Source organism: Lygodium microphyllum, chromosome 14 (assembly GCF_053477565.2).
Source record: "Lygodium microphyllum isolate KBCC chromosome 14, Lygodium_microphyllum_v1.1.10, whole genome shotgun sequence".
Taxonomy (NCBI): Eukaryota; Viridiplantae; Streptophyta; class Polypodiopsida; order Schizaeales; family Lygodiaceae; genus Lygodium; species Lygodium microphyllum.
Window position 1 is genome coordinate 31,545,515 of NC_141148.1, and position 24,836 is coordinate 31,570,350.

General features: G+C 40.8%; 1 protein-coding gene across 3 annotated transcripts in view; it reads right to left on the reverse strand.

Moving 5' to 3' along the window:
- The window catches only part of LOC148025458 (calcium-dependent lipid-binding family protein), a 222,825-nt gene that overhangs the window by 181,253 nt on the left and 16,736 nt on the right, over positions 1-24,836 (reverse strand). For all 3 annotated transcript variants that reach the window (XM_087692591.1, XM_087692590.1, XM_087692592.1), the window contains exons 5-8: positions 6,932-7,035; positions 5,884-5,979; positions 3,210-3,257; positions 3,002-3,058 (exon numbers count right to left, since the gene is read on the reverse strand). In XM_087692591.1, coding sequence (XP_087548717.1) covers positions 3,002-3,058; positions 3,210-3,257; positions 5,884-5,979; positions 6,932-7,035 — 305 coding nt within the window. The remainder of the gene's footprint in view (positions 1-3,001; positions 3,059-3,209; positions 3,258-5,883; positions 5,980-6,931; positions 7,036-24,836) is intronic.

Genomic DNA, 24,836 nt, shown 5'->3' on the forward strand with positions numbered 1-24,836 from the left:
TTAAAGACGTTTATTAGTTCTCAATCTTTAAATACTAAAAATTAATCTAATAATTATTTTGATGCCTTGAAAAATAATCTGACTGGCCAATAATTAAATTGGCTAGGCAACTTCCATTCCCAAGTGTCTCTATGCCATGTTTGACCATCAAATTGGCGTTAGGTACCATTAAACGCCACTTCTCTAGTGTTACCAACTAACACTTATGGTCAAATGAATAACCTAGGCCAACAACTGGCACCAAATACCACCAAGTACCTGTGCGGCATAACTTACAGCAACTTTTGCCTTTGACATCCCATGAGTTCCTTGGGTCCTAAGCTTGTAAATTTACTCTAACCCTAGTTACACCTCACATGTGTAACATTTACTTAACCATGTGATTAAAAATTAATCCACATGTTAAGTGAGGTTTCAAAAATGCATGTCCTCATGACAAGATCTCTTTTAAGATGGTTTATATGAGTATTGCTTGTTGGTCATGTTTTTCTTGATTGATTTGAGCTAAGTGCTTGTAGGCTATTCACACTCACTTTTCTACTCTCTCCCTGCTAAGGTAACATGCAACCAATTTTCCTTTCTAATTTCACTGCATTATGATCGTAGTGGTGCCCTTGTGATTGATAGATTCATGGCTGTAACATGTCTCATGACACTATTTGAGTGTTGCAATGCCTACTAGTCCTATTTTGAGAGATTGTTGAATTGCTCCAGCATGTGGAGGAGTCTCTACTTCCATCACATATGCAGTGGACCGAACGTTATGCACATGAAGATGAAGAGATGGTGTAGAGAGTGTAAAATTTGAAGAAAGATGCAAAAGACATGTTGCTACTCTGTACAATGGATACCACGGTCGTGCTTAGTGCACCACAAGATTGCATGCAAGTCCAAATCATCTTGGTCCGCTTGGGGCCTAGAGGGCATGATGATGCTCTTTCATTTGATGTGTGTCATTGACTTCACATGTTCTCACAAGACTTCAAACCTAGGACCAATGTGTCCAGCATGAAGTCCATGATGGGACATTAAGACATGATGTGTTCATGTGGTCTCATGAGGGGACCCAAAAGGCATGCATATGCTCTAAGTGGAGGAATCTTGGTGTCATGGCAAGCTATCCGTGGAGCTTGTATGGCTCAGAGATGTGCAAGCTGGGTAGCTTGACCACTTCACTTTCAAAGAGGGATTACGAAATTTTGGACTTCTTTAGGTGCTTCCTTACAGAGGCACTCTAGCAAACTACACATTGTTGAAGTATCCATGGTGCATCCTCACAATTGTTGTTCTTTGCTTGTTTACCTACGGTTTGAGAGTGTGTGTTGGAAGTTGTTCTATCACAGGTTCATGGACACGCACACCCAAATTTATAGGCGGCCTCTTTATGTTTATTTGGTTATTGGCCAATCTATTTTGTGGTAGGGCAACTCCTTTATTTTGCTTCTATAAAAGAAGGGAGTGTGGCCACAGTCATTCATTTATATACTTGCAGAAACATACATTCTGAGTACATTAAGTACCAAAATGCCATCATCTTGTCTATTTGCTCAGCAGAAGATGTCAAGCATAGGGCCAATGGAACAACCAGTCATGCAAACTATAATGCCACACTATGTGAGGAATCCCTAAGTGAGAGAAGGTGCTGATCTCCCTTCTATTTAGGAAGCCCTCTCCTCTTATTCTTGTGATTTGAGTCACCTTGTGGTCTCTCTCTTATGCGTCTGAGGATTTAGTCTTGAAATTTATGGTATTTATGCAAGTTATGTGGGGCTTCATTGTGTCTTGACTTTTTGACTGCACATGGGAGTGGTTTATGGTGTTGATTATTGTCGGGGAGTTTTTAAAATAAATGTGACTACTCCGGGGAAATAAAACTTGAGTTTAGTGGATTCCCAAGAGCAAAAAGTCCCAAAATAAAGCTATTATCACTGTGGTGGACAGAGTTAGCAAGCAAGCAAGGCTTACTCATGCAAGTTCAATGTGAATGCAGTGGAAGTTGCAATGCTCTACATCAAAAAGATCTTCAGGCACCATGGATTGCCCAAGACAATTATGTGTGATAGAGATTCGAACTTCACTAGTGGAGTTTTAAAGGTCTAATTAAGCATTTTCCACAACTTTGCATCCTCGAACAAATGGCAATAAGGAAAATCCCTGTGAAACCATAAGTATTATCACACCACACTGCTATGATGAGGATCATTACATAACACCATTCTTCGAGCATGTGATCAATGATACAGCTCACACTTCTGCCAAGTGACTGCCCTTTGAGATAGTATATGGGTGCCCAGGAAATACCTTTCAAAGCACTGGAGACTTCTACACAGAGCTATGTGGTGGACCACCTAATCATGAACATAAAGGAGTTGCTGAAGCTAGTTCAGAAGAATATCCAGGAGGCACAGCAGCACCAAAAGTAGGTTGATAAGCATCAGCAGTGGATCGTCCAAAAGGGTAAATGGTGCCATTTCAACATACAAAAGCAACAATTGAATACAAAACTAGGAGTTTTTACCCAATTTAGCTCCATACAAGGAGGAGCCTCCTGTATTATAAAGAACCTAAGTGGTACAAGCTATGAGCTGGAGTTGCCCTCTAATTGCAACATATATCCAGGGTTCATGTTAAAAACCTTGCGCAAGCTTGCTGCTCAACATCAACAACCTATACCCCCCTAACCAGCACATGCACACCACTCATCTGCAATTTTTAGATATCCAGCTTATTCATGTGCTTCTGCAAGAATAAAGTTAGAGCCTGAAAGAACATATCAAGAGGCCCCAAATGAAAGAATGAAAAACTTCAGCATTCACAACAAATGAGCCATGTCCCTTTACTTAAAAGTTATGGTTTATCAATGTATTTGGAAGTTAAGAACCTCTGGTAAGCTTTACTAATGTATTTGCAAAAAGGAACCCGTTGTACCCAAGTTGATTGAGCTTTCTAAAAAACCTTGCATGAAATTGATCATCTAAAATAAAAAAATTTAAACACGTACACTTTCTGCTTTAGCTGCCTTCTTGTTCTTTGCCTCAAGCATTGCAACCTCTGCCTCCTGCAAAATTAATGATGCAGTGTTAAGTGACTTTTTCACAATTTTTACAAGGCTTTCTTATCTTCTTCAATAAGGATATTTGACACAAGTACTGATGAGCAACCTAACTAAAATGAAAAACTGCACCAAAATGATGTCAAGAAAAGCAAACCTCAAGTCGACGCCTTTTTGCTTCCACAAGCCTTTCTTTATCAATTCCCTGGACAAATATCAATGCTTTGAAGTTAGAGTGATCCAGCATCAGAGTATCCACAAAAAAAAAATTGCTTCAAACATCTAATATGATCTACTATCAATTTCTCCAAATACCGATTTATCATTTAGGCAACACTAACACTTTCATTTTAATGTATTGGGAATCAAAATTTTGTATTGTGTATCTGCCTGATTGAGATTCATTTGCCTGGAAAGGGGGGGGAAATACAACCACACTAATAATGCAAAGGGCCTTTCTCTGCAAATCTAACAGTCTTACCCTTACAAGGCAATGGAAACTTCGTGAGTCTAAAATGATCATCTTATTTTGATACAAAAAGCACAAAGCAAACAAATTCAGCGACCTGATCCTGAACAAAGTGGAAAATTGTCATCACACCACTGATACTGAGAAAACATATTGAAAACACTCACATAAAACAGTCTCCTGGAACATCATGTTTATGGGCTTCCACATATTGAAAAATATTTATTAGATCTTAACCCAAGCAAACAATCATCACATGCAATCTTACCTGTGCTGTTTTAGACCTTTCTAGGGGAAAAAGTCATCAGATGTGCTCCCTAGTCTTGATTTGACTCTAGGGAGAGGTGATGCTCCTTGAAAGGAGTAAGCAACTCCACTAACAAGGTCAATGTTCAATGAAACTTTCTTTGTAAAAGATGTGAGAGCAAGTATTGAACTTGACAAGCCTAATAACATGATCTAGGGGGTTCTAGGAAGTAGTTCCTCCCTAAGGATCATGGTTCTTCATTTAGAGGTTGTAAAGACCCTCTTTTTCAGCAATATCCCCAAACATAACCTTTGGGCTTAGAACCATCCAATTCCTGCATTTCATACTTCCTTTGTTACTACTATAACTTAACTATCCTATCAATAGAGCTTGTGAAGGATTCACCGCATGCACATGCATTTACCACCTATCTTGGGATACTTTCATCAGGGTGGACTTGCCCTAGCAATCTCTCCCTTAGGCAGGATGGACTTGCCCTGGTAATATCTCCTTTATCCAGGGCTGCTTTGGCAATCTCTACCTTATCCTGGGCTGCTTTGGCCAGGATGGAGTTGTTCACATCCTCCAATCAGATATCATCAAGTGTTCTTGCTGTGTAACAATTGCTATCATCATCCCATAGTCCTGCTAATGAGTGTACTCTACTTCCTGCCTTCTCTATCTGCACTAGCAAAAGAAAGGACAATGAGAAAAAAGAGAAGAGAACAATTAGGAGGGAGAGAGGCTGGGGATGCATCATAAAAAAGTGCACAAACTATATCAAAACATATAATTTGGGGATTAATAACACGTATACTGGCCATACTGCTAGTAGCAGTGTTTATACATACATATCCCCTTTCTTGGGACATAAGTAGTAGCAGTGGTGCTAGCTCACTAGGACAATTTGTATGTTCACACATAGCAATTGGGTTTTGATCTTTGGCAAGCATAAAAGTTGTTGAGAGTTCTCCAAAGCGTGTGCTTACTCCTGGTAGGGAGAACCAAATGATGGTTGTGTCAAGCCCCCATTTCCATCAAGTGCATCTAGGCCAACAATGCAAAGGGTGAATCATTGGTCAATACAGAGGCTTCTCTAGGGCATGTCAGTGATGGTATCTCCACTTAGAACTTCTTAGATTCACAATTCTTTGGACAATGCAATCACCAGAGGTGATTGTAAACTGCGGCAGTGCTATCCTATGCCCACTCTGTGGATTTGGATGATTGCGAGAGTAATTAACAAGGTCAAAGGTACTTCTACAGGAGAAGCAACAACATACAAAGGATTCTCTAATGGGTGATGATGTCTCAGCTTAGAAATTCTTAGATTTGCAATTATTTGGACAACTGCAATCACTAGATGTGATTGTGAACCTTGGCCAGTGCAATCCTGCTCTGGTGGATTTGGATGATGGAAAGTCTAATTACCTAGGTCAAAGATACTTCTACAGAGAAGGCAACAATAAAGGGTTTCAACTTCCAGTAATATCTTCTGAGACTTAAAGGCTTGGTGGTTTCCATATCCTCACATTTGAAGGAAAGAAACATAGTCTAGGACAGCTGCAGTTTTAGTGAGGGGAGAGTGCAACCCTGACTTTACCAGCACACATTAGATATAAACAGATAATTCTAAATCTTCATGGGTATTAAAAGATGCAGGTACAGCAGGCTTTTAAGTTCCTCCCTGAAGCTTCCAGAAGTTTTAATGGGGGGAAAGTGCAACCCTGACTTTACCAAATGAACCTAGAAGGTGCGCATTAGATATAAACATAATTCCAAATCTTTATGCGTATTAAAAGATGCAGGTACAGCAGGCTTTTCAAGTTCCTCCCTGAAGCATCCAGAAGAGAGACAAATGCAGGTGATGAAATAAGCCAGAACCTTGTCAAAAAGGTTGTAAGATCATTGACTATCAAAGATGAGCAAGTAAAAGAATGTCTGCAAAGACTTTTATCGGGTGCAATTAAAATATCATGTCAATGCTCAGAATACTATGAACTAGTGCTTGTGATCCGAGTATGATTATTTCAGAAAACTAGAAGGAAGACAACTTGGATGCTACAAATATCAGAAATAAAACAGTAACATCAAAACCATAAGTAGCTTGTATACCTTGGAACCCCGTTCATCTTGGATAGGTTCAGCAAGTATGAAAATGCGATCCAGTAAAACTTCCACAGATTCTTTGCCAAGGCGATTCCAAGGAACCTAAGAACCAGACTTATGCAAGACAATCAGAGTACTAGTAAACCAACATATAGAGCTGGAATAAGACAAAACTTCCTTACACTAGATGGGATTAAAAAAAAGGTGCTTGTGTGATTTAAAACCATGCAATCTCAAACAAATTTTCCCTTCACACAGTAAAGATGCTGCTAAGTGGGAAAGAGGCTTCTGAAGACAATGGCATAGTGCAAACATGGCACATCATAAAATGACTTCATGTAATAAAGTAAGTCCACTTCTTTCAATCGAGCACTTCGTCTGGAAGGATGCTGTTAAGATGGTTCATGACACTAAATTGAATATTCCCATACCATAAAATGGTTGTTTGTGACTTGTCAATCCTAGTCTTTAAGAAGCAAGCTTCTTATTATGAAGCTACAAGATTCTGAATGGAAACACCTACCATCATGACATCATGCAGTTATCACAAATCTGGACGAAACCTCCTACATCTCATACAGTTATGATAATGCAATTGAGTTGAAGAGCAAATACTTAAAAGAAGTAATATTATTGCACATCAATCTGCTCCAGTGAGAGAACTTCTTTCTCCCAATCTGCTCCAGTGAGAGAACTACTTTCTCCCAACTTCCGCAGCAAGACCAAGTAAAGCAGCATAAAGAAAAAGTTGGGAGAACTACTTTCTCCCAACTTCCACAACAAGACCAAGTAAAGCAGCATAAAGAAAAAGTGGGGCACGAGCAGATGGAACAAGCAAACCGATGCTAAAAGCCCTTACAACAGAAGAGAAGACCTGGAGGGACCAGAACAATCCAAATACAGCAACCACGCCCATGAATTTCTCCCTTAATTTCTTCAATGGATTAACCAGATTATCATTATGGAACAGCTACAGATATGAGCATAATGCTGTACCATATGCTGAACTAATTTTTTTCCTGCAATTTGGCAAAGAGATACACTTTTTACTTACCTTCAGTTTGACAGAACCAAGGAACCCAGCCTTCACAACTACTGGAAGCTTCAATGCATTCAGCGCTTCAGCTTTAAGCTGCAAATCTTTCAAAACCACATCACCTACAACACACCTACATCTGTAAGAGAGATGCCTTTACAACAACACTATTTGGAACTATAAAGAACTCACATATTTAACTGCACATGCAAAGTTGTATGCAAATCATATACATTGGATACAGCTGTAAAGTATAAGAACAACTTGTATATTTCATTCTTTTGCCAAGTCAGTAAATGCATGACTTAGGGTATCTAAGGTCAGGCACATGTATACACATTATTTATATTTTATGTTTGTCAATTTGCAACGTGTTTGGGCCTTCTACCACTAATGAAGGGTTGTATTAAACTTCAGGCAGGACCTCCAATAACGTGAATCTACTCTTGATCACATGGATATCGGGCATGAAAAGTGTAACGACAACAATGTAAGATCTTATTATGCTTTTTCAATAAAATTTGATCGTCACAACTCCAAGACAGTTTCTTATTTTTAATCTTTAGGATTAATGAGAATGAATTCTCATCTTCCTCACCTTGGATTTGACAACCCAGATAGTGTATGACTCATTTAAGCTTTATAAAATTCTTCAGCCTTCACCTTGAATCTCTTGAGAAAACTCCAAAAAATACTTTCACTGAGTGTTGGACAGCAAATCACAGATATAAGGGCAACGTTAGGAAGGAAATCGCTCAACGGAAAGGCACAAGACCCTGGGTCCCTACTGCATGAGCAAGAAGGGTATTGGCTAAATAAGGTTTTTGAACAATCCAAGATGGTGTATGGAGAATAACCTTTAAAGTGTAGCCACTGGAACATGAAACAGGGAGTGGGAAATGGCATAGGAACACGGAGGCTGCATTCCGGAACAGGGAAGGAACGAGGTATTCCAAAGATAGATAAAATTAGGAATACATCATTATTTTCAGCTAAATACCAGTACCCAAAGACACTTCAAATGGATCGCTTTAAAGACCACATTACAGTAGTAAGGAAAACATGAACAATGGACTATATTTCAGATTGAGAGATAGTAAAGAAACGGTGAACAATGCACTGTTTCAGGTTGACAGACGGAGAGAAAATGAATGTGCATGGCATGTGTGCGCACGCGCACATGTGTGTGTGTGTGTGTGTATTACCAAAAGGCATTTAACAAATCGAAAGTAGAACGTGTAATACAGCTTCATCCATTTGATTAAACAATGGAAAGAATATCATGCCTCCATTTTATCACATAATTAAAACCAGCAACGTACTTAACATTTAGAGTGATAGCCAATGGAAAGAAGGTGCAAAGGTATAAACATTTCTTTCATTAAAATATTCAGCAGTATACAAAGAAAGAAAATCCAAATAGCACACCAAGATAGTGGCAAAGGAGAGATCTGGTACCTGCAAAACCAAACAGATTCAAGTATTAGTGAGAACTAATAAATGAAACCTACGTTGCAGGTGATGTACCCCTGGTTGCCATCCCTGTCCACCCATATACTGGATTACCTTTGTGGAGTCCATGCTGTGTATTCTGCTAGAAGTTCGCTGTTGCATATTAGAAGTAGGATTCGGTAATACATGCCAGAGTGAAAACAGGGAGTGCACCAATATTTGGACAGTACAAGGAATATATATGGGAAAGATGTCCGAGTATAATGTGTGTGCCCTCCCCTACTTGAAGGGCTGAGGTTGTAGGCAGGTAGCCAGTTGCATCAAGGGCTTTTACAACAATTGGTATGCTGAGTATGTGAGCCATAGAAGCTAGCAATATGGTTGGGCAAGCAGCTTGCAAAATGCAGAGAAGAATGCTACAACATATAAAAAGAAGTTGATGACCCTCATTCAAGCTCTAAAAGATTGGAGGCAATATCTTTTAGGTGGAAATTTTCTCATCAAAACCAACCATGACAGTGAGACATTTTCTCAGCCAAAAGTATGTTTAGAAAGATTGTTGTGGCCACTCAACCAATCCCCACCGATAAATCAGAGAGAATCAACCAAAATTTTCTTAAAAGCATATTCGATAGGCCAACTATTTAACACAATTCAATTTTCAGATATTGCATATTCCAAGGAAGTAAAAGAGGTAGCTGATGCACTGTCAAGAAGGCCTCAGATTCATGCAGCACCCATAATTCATTTCTCAGATTTCACTACTAGGAGGGAGGGACATGTATGCTAATGATGAAGATTTTAAAATCACTCAGGAAAGTTTATAGCTTGGTGAAAGAATTTCTCTTGATGGAGAATAAGTTGTCACAAAAGTTTCAGGCCTAAAGTAATGAAAGAATATCATGTTGCTCCCTAAATGGCTCACTACAGTAACTTGGCCAGACCCAAGCGCTTGAGATGTATTTCTTCTAGCGAAGCCTTCAAAGAGATATTAAGTGATTCGTGGAAGAATGCCTAGCTTGCCAAAGATAAAGTTTGGTCGCCAAAAGCATGCATGGCTCCTATAGCCATTACCGATTCCGAGTCAACCTTTGGAAAGCATAGCTATGGATTTCATGTTTTGCTTGCCAAAATCAGCAAACAACAATGCTGGCGAATCGATTATCATTGACACATTTAGCAAGAAAAATTATTTCATTCCAATCAAGAAACTATTAGTCTCAACAAATGACTAGAATATTCATTCAACAAATCTTCAAGCATTATGGGTTACCATAATTCGCCGTGGGTGATAGAGATCCACGAGCTACTCTTTTGACAAGATCTCTCTAAAAAGTTGGGTATGAAGCTTCCTTTTTCTTCCTCTTATCATCCTCGAATGGATACTCAAAGTGAGATAGCCAATCTCACAACCCTAGATATACTAAAGTGCCATTGCCATGAAGCCAATTAACAATGGGAAATGTATTTTCCCTCATGCTTCTACAAGTAAAGCACCCTTCGAGGTCGTATATTCCAAAGCGCTCTTACTACCTATTCTTAGAACAAAGTAGAAGATATTTCATGCCAAAGAGTTACATGCTATGGATATAACTTTTTCCCAAGCTCGATCAGCTATTCAAAGATCTCAAGAGAAACAAAAGAAAGCGACAGATAAGCATAAAAGACACTCTATTTTCCATAAATGAGATTGGGTGTGACTGAAATTTAGCAAAGCTCACCTAAGAGACTCTAACAAGCCATCATGGGTTAGCAGCAAGAAATTATGGGCCATTTGAAGTGAAAAGATTAATGATATTTGTTATATGTGATAACTTTCTAAGCATTGTAAAATTCATAGTGCTTTTCACATTCATCTTTTCATGCATCCACCACTGCAATCTATAATAGAGAATCCACTTGAAGTAGATGAACAAGAAAAGATATTTTAACCAAAACAAATCATTTTTCACATGATCGGGCAATGACCAAAGAATACTTACAAAAGGTTTCATTTGAAACTTAAAATTTACTCTTATTAAGATTCTAAATTAATGCTAGAAGAGTATTTCAAAGATTGACAAAAATAATTGCAGCTTGTGAAGAGAAGCTATAGGACTAGTACTTCAAGCAACATTGTGAGGACAAAAAGATTGCGAGGAGGAGGAAATGTAACATAGCGCTTATGTGTGTGTGTGTGTGTGTGTGTGTGTGTGTGTGTGTGTTGGTGCCAAGATGTATTGGCTCAATGATTCATATCAATTTGATGCTCGTACAACTTAAACTGTGATTTGTCTTAAAAGTTCATCTTTTCATTCAAGGATGGCGAATGGCCAGCGAAAGCAGCTTTGCACAAGGACAGTGGAATCTTAAAATACACCGACTTACAGCAATTTACAGCAAGCAATAAAATCATCAAATAACTGATAGCTTCAAAAATTAAACACTTTGTCACTTTGTGCTAGATTTACCTCAAGAAATTGAGGCAAGCCGACACTTGATAGCCACAAAACATTTGGCACCCCTTGTGGTATTTCTTTACACTAATTCCAAAATTTTGTTATACATCTGAGTTTTGACTCGAATCCCCGAGTAACATCAAATCTTGATACACTCTCATGTCCCCACTTCCTTTATTAACTAAGCCAATTCTCCTACAACATTTGAAATATCCCATTGTTCTCTATAACCAACAATCACAAAAAATTCAATTTGCCCTTTGATTCGAAGCCCGAACAAGATCTTGTTCCAGTTACATACAAACCAGTCCACCCATAGACCTCCACGATCTCACCCAATCTACTATCGACTTATTGAATCCACATCGGCAACCCCCTAATCATTGAGGCATGCATGCACACATCCCAAAGCAATCATGCAAACCTTAAGCCTTCTTCATTTCAAACTGAGATTGGCAAATCCCCAACCAGCAACAAATTAGATTCAAATTCAAGCTTGAATCTTCAAGTTCCAATGCCAAATGCAACTTACATCTGACCAAGATGAGAAAGAATGAGGAGGAGGGAGAAATCTCTAATTTCCAAGCCTAAACATAGACCAGCATCAATTTCCAACCTAGAATAGGGATCAACATCATTTATCCTCAATTGCCCCCTATTTCTGAATGCCCGGCAAGCCAAATTGAGTCTTCAACAGGTGCTTGTAGGTCACCTTGTTGTAAATAACCAAATCTCTTCAAATCTGTTATTAATTTGCAGATTTGCAGCAACGATCCTTCACACATGAGGAAGATTTGCTGGCATGCATCCCACGACAACTGGTAAACCCTAATTCTTGCTAACCGTCAGAAGTGGTTGCAACAATGGAAGCATGAAAGAATGCTGAAATAAATTGCTGAACACAACACAAAAGAGAAAGAAAAGAGAAAACACAAGAACATCGGAAAGGAGAACTCAAAGATGTGCTCAAGAAATGGAATCCACATACCAAACACAAGATAGTCGTGTTGTAACCAGCCTTCCTCCTCAGATAGCGTGGTAAATAACCTGATTAAGCACTATTTACAGCAACTAATAAATTCACAAAACAAAAATGCACACTTTACCATATAATCTTGGACAATGGACACCCTATGTGAAGAAAACTGCTAGGGTTTGCACTAAGGACACACAGAGTGTATGACCAAGCAGAAACACAAAGAGACAGACGTAGACACAAAGGGCAAAACTCAAACCCTGAATGCAAAATTCAAAAACTCAAACCCTAAACGTAAAACTCAAAACTTAAACACAGAAACTAAATAACAAACACAAGAAGAAAGAGAGAGAACATAACTCTAAAGTGAATGAATGCTATAAATGAATGTAAGAGTATATAGTATGCTCAAGGGCAGAGTAATGTTGGAAAGACGTCCACCGGAGATGGATCCCGAGTGCTGAAACCACTAGTCGGAGCTGTAAGAGTGCTGAATAGTGAATGGCAGCAAGCTACTCACCAAAATGCAGTAGTTTCGAGGCTGGAAACTGAAAAATGCAGCAGTGTACCACCGATCGGAAGTTGGAAACTGTGCAGAGGTGCTGTAAACAGCAAGGCGACAGCTAGAGAAGGTGTGTCGGAGAGTGTCAGGACCTGCAATGCTGTAAACACAGGCTGGTTGACCCAGGCGATGATGGGCGGCAGGCTGGAATAGTAGTCTGAGACAGTCTGAAGCAGTCGCCAGTAGTTGGGAGCTGTCGCTTACAACAATGGACAGGCTGAGGATAATGTGGCTGCAGTCAATGCTGGCTGGACAGCAGGTGGAGGCGGGCTGCAAGCTGGAAACTAGGCACCAACAACAAACAAGGATAGCGGCGGAATGGGGGCTAATGTAACCCGCAAACAAGGATAGCGGCGGAATGGGGGTAGCATGTCTATTTATAGATGCAGAAGGGCACCCCAAAAATTAGGATTTTGGGAGGCCACTGAAACTCTCTCGGACAGCTCCCCTTTTTAGGGTTTTTCATTAATTAAGTGTGTTTTGATGTAATATTCTCGTGGACCGTAAGAGCCCCCCCATATCTATACTCCATAAAGTAGTGTGGATGTGACCAGTATATCGAAAAGCCATAGCTTCGTGCGGGGTTCTTGGAATTACACCTGTGAGCACATCCTCTCCAAACCACCTAGTGGAACGTCAAGGTCTGCATCATGTAACAATCTAAGGATCTTCGCCTCATAGGTATCCTCTGTCTCCCTGGAAAAGAGGTATCTCGGGTGTCGATGAGCTGCATGATGGGTCTGCGTGTCAGTGAATTGGAGGTCGATGGTGAATGATAGATAGGCATGATCCACTGCAACTCCGAGAAGGCATGGGGATACTGAGAGGTCCTGGATGTGAGATATCATCGTCGGTGGGGCAAGAACATAGTCTACTATGCTGGCATCGTGTCGATGAGGATAACATGTGAAGGCACTGGATAGGGGGTATCTAGCCAAGCCATTGAGAATGGCCAACCTATGTGTTGTGCCTATCTCCACAAGGTATCTCCCATATTAGGTGACTTCCCCCATATCTTGAGAAGTCCTCTCCAACTGTAGCTCTGACACATCCTGCTCCTGTAGCATCTCCTCAAATGCATCAAAGAAAGACATCTGATGGAAGTCTGTCCTGGCATTAAAGTCTCCTAGTAAGATAACCTCTCCCTCCTTCGAGAGGGAAAGGGAATCTCAGAGCGAGAGAGAGAGAGAGAGAGAGAGAGAGAGAGAGAGTAGAGTAGAGTAGTTTATTATCGTTCACGGAAGGCCAAATTATGACCCATAGGACCTTTCCACATATACAATGATTCTCCTCTCCCGTGGTAGGAAAGGGTAGCTACGGTTAAAGAACGATTTATGCACCGTGGTTCTCTCGAAAGCGTAACATGCGGGTGATGAGAGCCCCTAATTTTGATATAGGAGTAGTGGTCAAAAACTGGTGAAGTGGCCCCTATAAAGGGATATCAAAGTCAACCCGTATGTGTGCATATGCTGGGCATGTCATAATCATGTACTCCTCTGATTCTACACTCTGTAGTCCACACAGCTTGCATAACCTCGTCTCTCTTGCCTGTCCACTCCATGCACCTGTCTCGATCAATAAAGTGTGTGATCGAGTTCGAAGTCGTGCAATACTCCGTCTAAATACCACTGAGAGCGGATTGGCTATGTATGGCTGTGCATGTGCCTCTGCCTGCATGTAGGATTCCCAACATGAAGGATAGATATGCATACTGTAATAAGCAAGTTTGCCATTTGCTCCCTTGATTTGATGTTTTGCTTGGTACGCTCATAGAGGTCTGATTGAAATGTGTCCATACATATATCTTCGGATGCCATATCTAGATATCTATCCATTCCCCACACTTTAAACCATTTTCACATATCCAGCACCCATCCTGTTGAAAGCACTTTACTTTTCCATGTTTTCTGTAGGCGTGTGCTAGCATCCCATGCCCATTTGGGGAGCCTACTGTCATCCATTTGACGTACTCGGGTGGCATATCTCAGTACTCGGATCATAGCATGTATCTCAATTGGTGAATGGCCAGTTTCCAAAAGCATTAAGTACATATGGCGTGGTGCTTTTGATGCCCAAATGTCTACAAATAAAAACTTTCTACAGCTTCTCAATGTTGTTCCATGCAAATGAGGAGATACTCCCTCTGCACACTTCCACTCCATATAATACCGTCTGTAGAACATATGCATCAAAAATCATACAACGTATTTTCCAGCATTTAGTATCTGTACGGCTACAGTCGTTTTCAAAGTGATAATACTTGCTTTTCCCTGTCGCTTATCGCTGCTCCACACATGTATGCCATCTGTGGTCTGCAGGTATATCAATCCCCAAGTATTTGAAAGTAGATACTATTTCTATAAACTATCCAGCATAGTGTACTTTTGATGGGGTCTTTTTATTGCTTAGTGCGCACAGCCATTAGCTTTGGTTTTGTTACATTCACCGTCAAACCACTATCTTGACAAAACCGTTCAAGAATCCCCATGAACTGCTGCATATGTTCCCCAGTATATGTAAAGAAGACCACATCATCTGCATAAAGCAAGAGCAAGATAGCAAACATACCAATATGCGGGCTTTTGGCTTCCTCTTCATTCATAGTCATGAGAAGTATTTCCTCTAGCTTATCAATGCATAAACCAAATAATGTAGGGGAGAGCGGGCAACCTTGTTTGACTCCCATATTACTCTCAAATACTTGTGTTGCAACCCCTAAGATGGCACACCACTCATTGATATATCCTGTAAATTCCCATGCATAGATCATTTGGAACCCCTAATTCTTGCATTCGTTGCCATAAGCCAACCCCTTGTACGGTGTTAAAGCCTTCTTAAAATCCACAAAACAGCAATACAAGGTTGCTCCCTCAAGCCGACTCTCATCCATAAGCACACGTAAAGTAACCAAATGGTCTATGATATTATGACCAGGGCGAAAACATGCTTGTCCATAAGCTCATTTGTTATTACTTTCTATCCATTTACTCAATTGCATTTCCAAGATAGAGCTCCATAGCTTTGCCATGGCTGAACTAACCATAATCGTGCAGTAGTTTGTGAGCAAATTGGGATCTCCTCCCTTATACAACAGTTGTATCCAATTCTCTTGCCATTCTTGGGGAAAACCATATGCAAAAGCATGATGTATCATATGCAACATAGACAGACTCGTCTCCTTTGTTACCCATTTCAACATCTCCGCATTCAACTACAAAGTATCACATGCTTTTCCATTAGCCATCTTGTTGAGGGCTGCCTCCAATGTTTCTAAAGTGAACAGAGCACTAAATGGCTGCGTATGTACATCACATTTGATGGGTTGTACCCCTTTATGCATGTAAAGTTTTGTAATATACGATAGCATGTCAACATCTGTAAAATCCCACATAATACTTGACCGTTTGGTTTGCAATTTTCTCCATGCTTGCCTTGGACATTTCTCAAACTCCCTAGCATCTTCACTTTCTTTCACCACTATATATCGTCGTCGCTTTTTACGCGTGAGAGCATTATATCGTTTTTCCGCCTCACTTCGTTCTTGTCCCTTAGGGAGGATTTTCAGCTTTCTACGTGCAGCCTTACATTCATCATCAAACCATTTCTTACATGGCAATCCTTTGACATTTTTGTGACTGCTCTTTGGTTTTCCAAAAACCTCTATAGCCGTATTTAACATTGCATCTCTCAAATCAGCCCATGTGCTCCTAGTAAGATTGCTCATAAGACTATCCAGGTGACCACCATATGCTTGTTTCTTGTCTACATCAATACCGAATGCACGAGTACCTATTGTGTCCCCAGCATATCCTACCTGGTGGCAAATATCAAGTGTCAAGCCCAAAGCTATATGATCCAATTCTGGATGTTTTTCACCTAACCAGAACTCTCTAATCATGCATAAATCATTCATGCGTACCATTGCATAGTCTACCACACTGGAACCTCCACTAGCTAAGTAGCATGTGTATCCTTCAGTATCGGGAAAACAATTCATACCATTCAATATCGCCATGTACAAACCATTAACCATATCCCTCAAAGCACGTCCATGAGCGTTAATGTCTGTATCCTTAGACTGTCTACACCAACATGCATCTACATCCACAACCTCTTCCTTGTCTAGATCATCACACGCTATGGCCTGAAATTGCATATGTCCAATTCGTGCATTTAAGTCACCTAAGACCATCACATGTCCTTGTTGCATATATGTGCATGCATCCATACTCAAATCTTCAAAAGGTTCTTGCGAATCCACTTCATGTCATGCATAGAAGGGGGACTCCTTATGTGGAATGTAACATCCCGCAATGTATATCGGTGTAGTGTGCTTGAGCATAATCCATAAATAACGCTTATGTCGATCTACTTTACATATATCAATCATTCCTTCCATATGACATTTGTATATGCATGCAACTCCTCCTTGCCCTCTTTTTCCTGCATGTGGCTGATATGCACTATGAATTATGTACTCTGGGATATCCGGATTTCTACATGTCTCCCGCTCCCATGTCTCGGCAAGGAACACAATGTCAGCATCACTAACCATAGCATTAATGCTTTCACCTTTATGCCAATGAAACCCTCTGCAATTCCAAAACAACACCTTCACAAGCGTACAGCTCCCATGGGTCGCGCATCCCTATGCATCCTTTGAAATGTTATCACTAGATTTCTTTCACTTATTGTATTGCTTCCGACGTTCCTCCTGTTGCATGGGGGTGCGATCCTCATTTACATAAAAATCTGTTCCCTTGAGGTATACTTGACTATTGTCTAAAAGTATAGTTCTCTTACGTGCATCCAATAGAGTGCATACAATGGCTCTTGCCTTCCCATCGTCTTTCTTCTTGCCCATACGTCGAGCACCAAAGACAGGTACATCTGCCATGGTAAAATGCTTACCAAAAAACTCTGTGACTTCCGTAGTAAGAGAATGCAGTCTCATCATCTATTTCACGCAATCACCAAATAACCAGGTTTTGGGCCTGCTTTTCTCTTTCTTTACGTTCACGTGCATCCACATCATCTACCACTGCATCACCACCCTCTGCATGAAGTACAGGCATGTCTCCATTTGGGGGAGTATGTGCTACTACTTCGGCCCATGTTTTTGGTGTTTCCATGCATGTGCGTGTCGCCATACTCGTTTCCAAGTTTGTGATTCTCTTGGCCTGTTCCTCCACAATCTGTTCCAACTGTGTATTCTTGCTTTCCAACGCTTGACACTTGAGAGCCAAGAGTGTGATTTCTTGATTCTGTGCATTGATTGATGCTTTAAGTGTCGCCAAAAAATTCCATATCTCATCCTGTGAGATTTCTCCAACACATGGCTGCTCCAACATGCCAGTAGAGAGAGGTGAACCTGTGGTTGTCGAGTTGGCTTTGCTGCGTGTGATAGATCGTCCACTCCGAGAAATGCGCTCATTAGTATCTCCAACCGTAGTCATGTTTCCTGGTTCGCAGCTTCTTTACTGCTTTCAGACAATGCGCTGCTGAAATGGTGGCCACACCCAGCACCTCTGTCTCTGCTGTGATGATGCAGGACAATTACAAGGATGGCAAAAACACATAATAAGCTATGTCTCTGAAAGACACAGACACACCTAGTGTCCCCCTCAGCTCTGAAAAAAGCTTCACGCAGACACACCTAGTGTGCTTGTCTGATCTGATAAAATCTTCTGTTAGCTATGCAATCCTCTCCCACTTGAGGCGAGTTTATCAAACTAAGAACAGCAGATGAATCTGCAGAGATCGGCTCCTTGGACTATCTGTTAGGGATGGTGCTGTCTGTGTACACCTAAAATAAGTAGCTAGATCCAGACTCGAGAATGCAATCTGTTCTCCGAATTTCATCCACACCATAGCCTGAATTTCCTAGCAAAGGTAGAAAATGCATGTGTTCTCGAGTCAACATGTCTACATGAGCGGCACTACTGCAACCAGCGACTTAGGGCAGCTGTAATGTCAACCAAGAAAGCCCTGGATGTATGACTACCGGAATAGCAATTCTGTAGCATGACAGAAATGTGAAGCTCACAGGGGGGGCTGGTTCGAGAAAGAAAAGCTGCAAAGAAGACTGCGGGGATGCATCCACAAATTACTGGGGGGGGGGAGAGAGAGAGAGAGAGAGGAGGCCTCAAGGAAAATTCATTTCCTCCCTCTCTTGAAAGAAGCTACAAGTACCTTCTCTTCCTCGCTATTCCCGCGGCTTCTCCATCAACTACCCCTCAACTAGGCAAAAGGTTGTTGGAATCAAAGCAAAGCATGGGAAATTCCCACACAAAGGAGTACATTGAGTAAAGCGAAGGCCCGCATTCCAAGCTCCGAAATGGCCCCGAAGCGCAAACTCTCCCAAGTAACCGAAAAGGCCACAACCACGGAAGGAGAATCGGGCAAATATGCCACTACTAACACAAATGGGTTATCGGGTATAAATGCCAATTCGTCACTCCAAAACTAGGTACTGCTGCGGTGTCTTGTCCTGTGAGCGGAATGATAAAGCATAGTTATCGTAGAAAGTAGTCATACTTTTTTATCATGTGATTTGTATATTCGGAAAGGTAGATGCGTAAGAATCAAGTTCATGGTGGTCATGATAGGCCACGAATTGATTAAGCATTTATGGGTTGTTGCAATACTAAATTGATTATTAGGCACAAATTTTTGCAAGTGCATCTTAGACTACCAATATATACAAGACCATGTAAGACAATTATATCCTATAATCCTTTAAAGAGAATTAGCTTGCATTTACGTTAGGCACGATGAATTTGTGTACCTCACACTTAAAAACATAAGTAAACATAAGTCACAACTTATGATTCTTGCATAAATTCATTCAAATGAATTTTCAAAAATCGAAGCTCCGCATTGTATCATCAACTCAGGAAAGACTTGCATCTAGAATTGTGTGGCATCGTGGATAGTTTCAGTTGCACTACATGATAGAGAATCATCCTAATAGATAGATTTAAGAGGTGCATGTAAATTGTTAAACTTAACTGCAAGAGGCAGTTCAATAAATGAAACCCTATATGATAAGTAAGGCTAGGGTTTAATTTGTCTTATCTAGGGTTGATTGTAAATAAGCCAAATTATTGTTACGATCATGGGTTGACTTAGAATCAAGTAAACACACTCATAGGTCTCTATCCTAGCAACTAGCCGTGATAAGTCCAATAATACCCTTAGAGGTATCATTTTGAACCATGACACAACTTGATGTCAATACAAGAAAACTTGAATGTCGTATCCGCAAGAAAGAACGACCATTCGCCATGTGACATTCGATGCTCGCAACTACTAAAGGATTGCAAAGGGCTTAGTTTACTCTTGGCTTGCGGGAGGAATGAATAAAAGTTTCTATTATGAAATCTTGAGGAATGAAACCCTAGGGTAAACCTGGAAACATCGATGAAGTTCTAAGGAGGGGAATGGTTACCAAATGACCAAATTGAAATCCTAGTTGAATCATCTAGAGACCGGTGATCTCAAGACAAGAACCCAAGACTAAAGGTTAGCAAATTAGGACAACTACCATCCGAGAACTGTTGGATATAAACCCAATGGCGTAATTGCTTGCTACTATCGCATAAGCATGAGGGTTGAAACAAGGGTATTCCCTACTCCTCAGAATATCAATGGCAGTTGACACCAAGGAAAGAAAAACCCAAAAAGGATGAACATTAAGTGTTCAAAAATAGAAACTCCGCCTCAGCAGATGTCCTGAGCACTCGCCTTCATTGTTGTTTATGCTTGTAAATTTAGAAACTCCGTCTGTGAAAGGATTTTATAACCAAGCTCATAAAAGAAATTTGAATAATAAATCAGGTTAAATTCATGAAGGGCGCCCCAAACCACCCCCAACTGGCCACCAACCCTATCCAAGGGGGTTCTAAATAACCATGACGAGAACATGGACCGAACCCGCCACGAGAGATCTCTCCAAGGATTAGTTTGAACGTAGAATGGCGCTTGGATGCCAGGGGGGCTCTGGCTGTAAATTCCCAGCCTCCGGATTCTACTCAAACAATCTATGCTACTCGAGATGGATTCTCCAGGCCCTGTTACTAGTGCAAGGGCGGAAACTTAGATAAAATATGACGCATCGTCACGGATTGCGGGAATCATCCTTTTTGGACAAGCCTTGTATCTCAGTTAAAATGCTAATATAAAGTTTACTTCCAAGGAGCCTGTCTGAACTGTTTTCGTGTCAGTGCCATAACTTATACGAACGAACTCTATTCCCTAAAAGGCTTAATTAAGGAAGCCGATTTTAAATGTCACACATAAATGCCATAGGAGCTAATTAGATAACTAAAGAACGTCTATTGAGGGAAGCGGGTGGGCGGAACCCCCAAAGCGTGTGCCCTTCGACAGGATGGTCCCAGAAAACTAGGAGGCTTCTCACAAGGTTTTATAGATGTTTGACCCTGAGAAATTATTAGGGTAGAACCCCGATTCATACCGTTTTAGGGGGCCATAATGGGACTATGCCCTACGGGCAAAGAGATTAACCGACACATCCCTCTCGTTTCCTAGTCTCTTTGAACCAAGTACGGGCATGGGTCAGCTTCGGCTTGGGTATCTCTGCGTAAAGTAGGATGTCAAGGACCCAATACTAGGATGCTGTCAGGAGACCTTGGCCATTAGAAACCCAAATTCAAGTCGATCCCAGTGGGTTCGGCCACGAACGTTCCGTTGCGAGTCGGGACTCGAGAAGCCCTAGATAGCAAACCCCGTAACATTCCATGGGAGTGCCGGGCAGCATCGTTTAGATTCGTCTCTCGATGGACTGCTAAGAACCGGCTTGGATAGATGATAGGCGAGCACGTTACAATTGGTATCAAAGCCAAGCAACAAATAAAACAATCAAGATAGGAATGAATCGGAAAGAGTGAAGTGATGTTTTCACTAGGAAACATTTTTTTTTCTTTTACTCACTTGTGAATTGTTGCCGCTTCAAGACCTACGAGGCATGGAGCAGGTTCCTCATATTTTATATCGTGTCGATCCGACATGATGAGGATCTTGGATCGACTCTACAACCCTTCACCGCTGTGTGCGGAAAAGCGTTGGACTTGGAGCGCGGACTACTGCTACATAGATACCACCCGACTCGTCTATTTTCAAAACAATTTGAAGAGGCTAAAATGGTTGGAGGACTTGAAGATCATCAAGTTATTTATCTTTCATGAGGCATGTATCAACTCGATCCTACACATAAAATAGACTCGCTACATCTATGAGGAGGTAGTCAAAGTCTTGCTAGCAGATAAAATTAAAGTAATGGGGCAAAACGAATGTCATGGCTATCAAAAACGGTGATTCCTTTTACCATTCTTCCATTCATTTTCCTTGAACTTCCCATGACTTACCGCTTCTTGAGAATCCATTTCCCAAATCCATATTACTATTCTGTCCCTATAGCCGAATCCAATAGGGAATTATTAACCTGGCGTTGATGTATCTCTTGAAAGAAAACCATCCCATCCAACCTCTATCTATCCCCAAATAATTGTACTTGAGGGTTATGCTTCTTTATGGATAAATAAGAATTTTATGTTTATTTGATTTGTTGCATAGTATTGATGAAAAATAATCTGCACATTGAGATAAGTTATAAAGAGATGCGTAAAGGCAATCCTAACACGGAGGTTTAAATTGAAAATCAAATACCCCAAATGCAGAACCAGAATCTTGTTCTCACACTAAGCCCGACAAAGGCACAAAAGAAGAAGTTTCTTCTCAAACAAATTAAACCACCAAAATTTAACGGAAAAGGAAAGACTGTTGAAGCCGATGCCGAGATATGGATTGAATCCATGGAAGATTACTTCAGTGTAGCAGGAACAACACCCACAAACTAGGCCATGATTGCTAAGCTCAAGCTCACCGGCAAAGCTAGGCTCAGGTGAAAGCAATGGTATAAAGACCAAGTAGTCACGGAAAGCACAATAACTTGGGATAAGCTAAAGGAAGCAATGCAGGGAAGGTACATGCCACCTGCATATAGAACTCAGAAGATGAATGAGTTCTTTAAGTTGAAACAGTTGGGCCTGTCTCTGGAGGCGTACTACTCGAAATTTGTCTCCTTGCTAAAATACGCCCCGACAATGAGTATTCTCCAACAAGTCTCGAAGTTCTATGATGGGTTGAACCCACCAATGAACACCCGATTGAAATCAATACGTCCTTCGGATTTACAAGATGCATTGATAAGAGCAGAACCTATTGCCCAAGAAGTCCAGCCGAAGTCCAAGAATAATAGACCCTAGTCTCACAAAGGCCAGAATCCAAGGATGTTAAAAGCTCAATTTAAAAGGGTGCAAGGACAAAGTCAAGGCCAACAGAAGAAGCCGAGGGCAAATGCAATTAGTGACTTTGTCCCCACTCAAAGAAGTGACCAAAGCCTGCGATGTTTTCACTACAATGAATCTAGACACTTCAAAAGACAATGTCCCAAACTGGGAAAAGATCGTCGTCAAGGAAAATTCAATGGCCAAGCCAGGGCTGTCCGTGGCCGCGGTCGTGCAGCAATGGGAAGGGCAAAAACTTCCAATATCACCACTAAAGGAATCAAAGAAGAAGAAAACCCGTCCATGGAAGCTGAGATTGAGAGAATATCCGTGTCAGAGAGAGAACTAGGGAGAGAGAAAGAGGAGAGAGAAGACTGCAGAGGAGAGAGAAACACTGCAGGAAGAGAGAGAATAAGAGTGATGAGGAGAGAGAAATACTAGATTTAGAGAGAGAAAGACAAGAAAGAAGGGGAAGCCATAGAAGCTGTGAGCAAGAAGGGAGAGAAAGTCTGTAATTGTATTAATGTGTCAAAAAGATGTGAAAAATTACATCTTCTCTCCTTTTATACCAATGTCAATGTGACATGGCATAATATCAACATTATTAACACTTATTTGCTATTCCCAGCTTCTTACAATCCATCCCTTCCCAAAAGTTTTTGTCCTCAAAAACAAACCTAGAAACAACTAGAGAGGAGATGGATAGAACATAGTACTACTCTGTTTTACAATTTTACAAATGGGAAATGAATGAAGAATGACCATTACAAGAGCTGAATTTGAAGAACGGAAGTAAGGCCCAACTATATACATGATTTGAAGTACTTCAGAAGCAAATGGAGCCATAAAGTCTTCAACAAATAGTCCCAGAACAAAGTAGACAGCTTGCTGAATAAACAGTCCCTGTTGGACCAAATCTGCCATAACTTTTGATAGAAGTGTCCAAATGAGATGTACCACATATCAAAACGAAGCTCTTGAAGAGTACTTTAAGCCCATGTAGATAGCTTAATTCTGAAAATTAGGTACGATAAAATCTGTTCTAAAACAGCGTGCTGTCCTGAACCAGTCTGCATCATTACTAGCTCCATAAGCAATGGGCTTCAGCCACCAATGTCTCCCTCAAGTATGGATACTCATCTAATATAGAATCAGGTCTCCAAGAAGCCTCTTCAGAAGGTAAACCTCTCCATTTGATCAAATATTCCACAATAGAACGTGATCGAAGCTTCTATTCGCGCTGACCTATAACAGCCTCTGGGATGTACTGAACAAGACCATCTTCATCAATAGGTGGCAGCTCATCAACTATGTCCACTGGATCACCATAATAGGGCTTGAGCTGACTAACATGGAAGACGTTATGAATCTTTGTAGAAGAGGGAAGCTCTAGTTTGTATGCCAAATCTCCAATCCGCTTAAGGATCCTGTAAGAGCCATAAAACCTGTGGGCAAGCTTATTACTGGATCTATCTTTCAACGTAGAGTACTTGGATTTGGGCACTTTCAACAAAACCAACTCTCCTTCTTGGAACTCTAAGGGCCTCCTCTTCTCATCAGCATACATCTTCATTTGATCTTGAGCCTTCCTTAGATTCACTTTGCTTTGCTGAAGAAGGGTCTGCATTCTTTCCAACTCTTCCTTCCCATGAGGATTGATCTTTTCATTAAAGATGACTGTGGGTAAGGGCACCTTGTAACCATACAAAGCCTCAAAGGGTGAAACTCCTATACTCGCATGAGTGGAATTGTTGTAAGCAAACTCAGCCAAGTGTAACCAAGAATCCCATGAGGTTTGGACATCATAACAAAAATGGCGAAGATAAGTCTCCAACCATTTATTAACTCTCTCTATCTATCCATCAGTTTGGGGATGATAAGCCGTAGATGGAGCTAACTTAGTGCCCATAGATGTAAATACCGCTTGCCAGAAGTTACTCATAAACTTTGAGTCCCTATCATGGACAATCACCTGCGGTAATCCATGTAGTCTAAAAATATGCTCCATAAACTGATTGGCCACTTGAGAAGCAGTAAACTGAATTTTTGTTGGGATAAAATGAGCTGCTTTAGTGAGTCTGTCAACCACCACATAAATACTATTCCACCCCTTCTTGGTAGTAGGTAAGCCAGTGATAAAGTCCATAGTAATATGAGTCCATTTACCCGTAGGAATAGGCAATGGCTG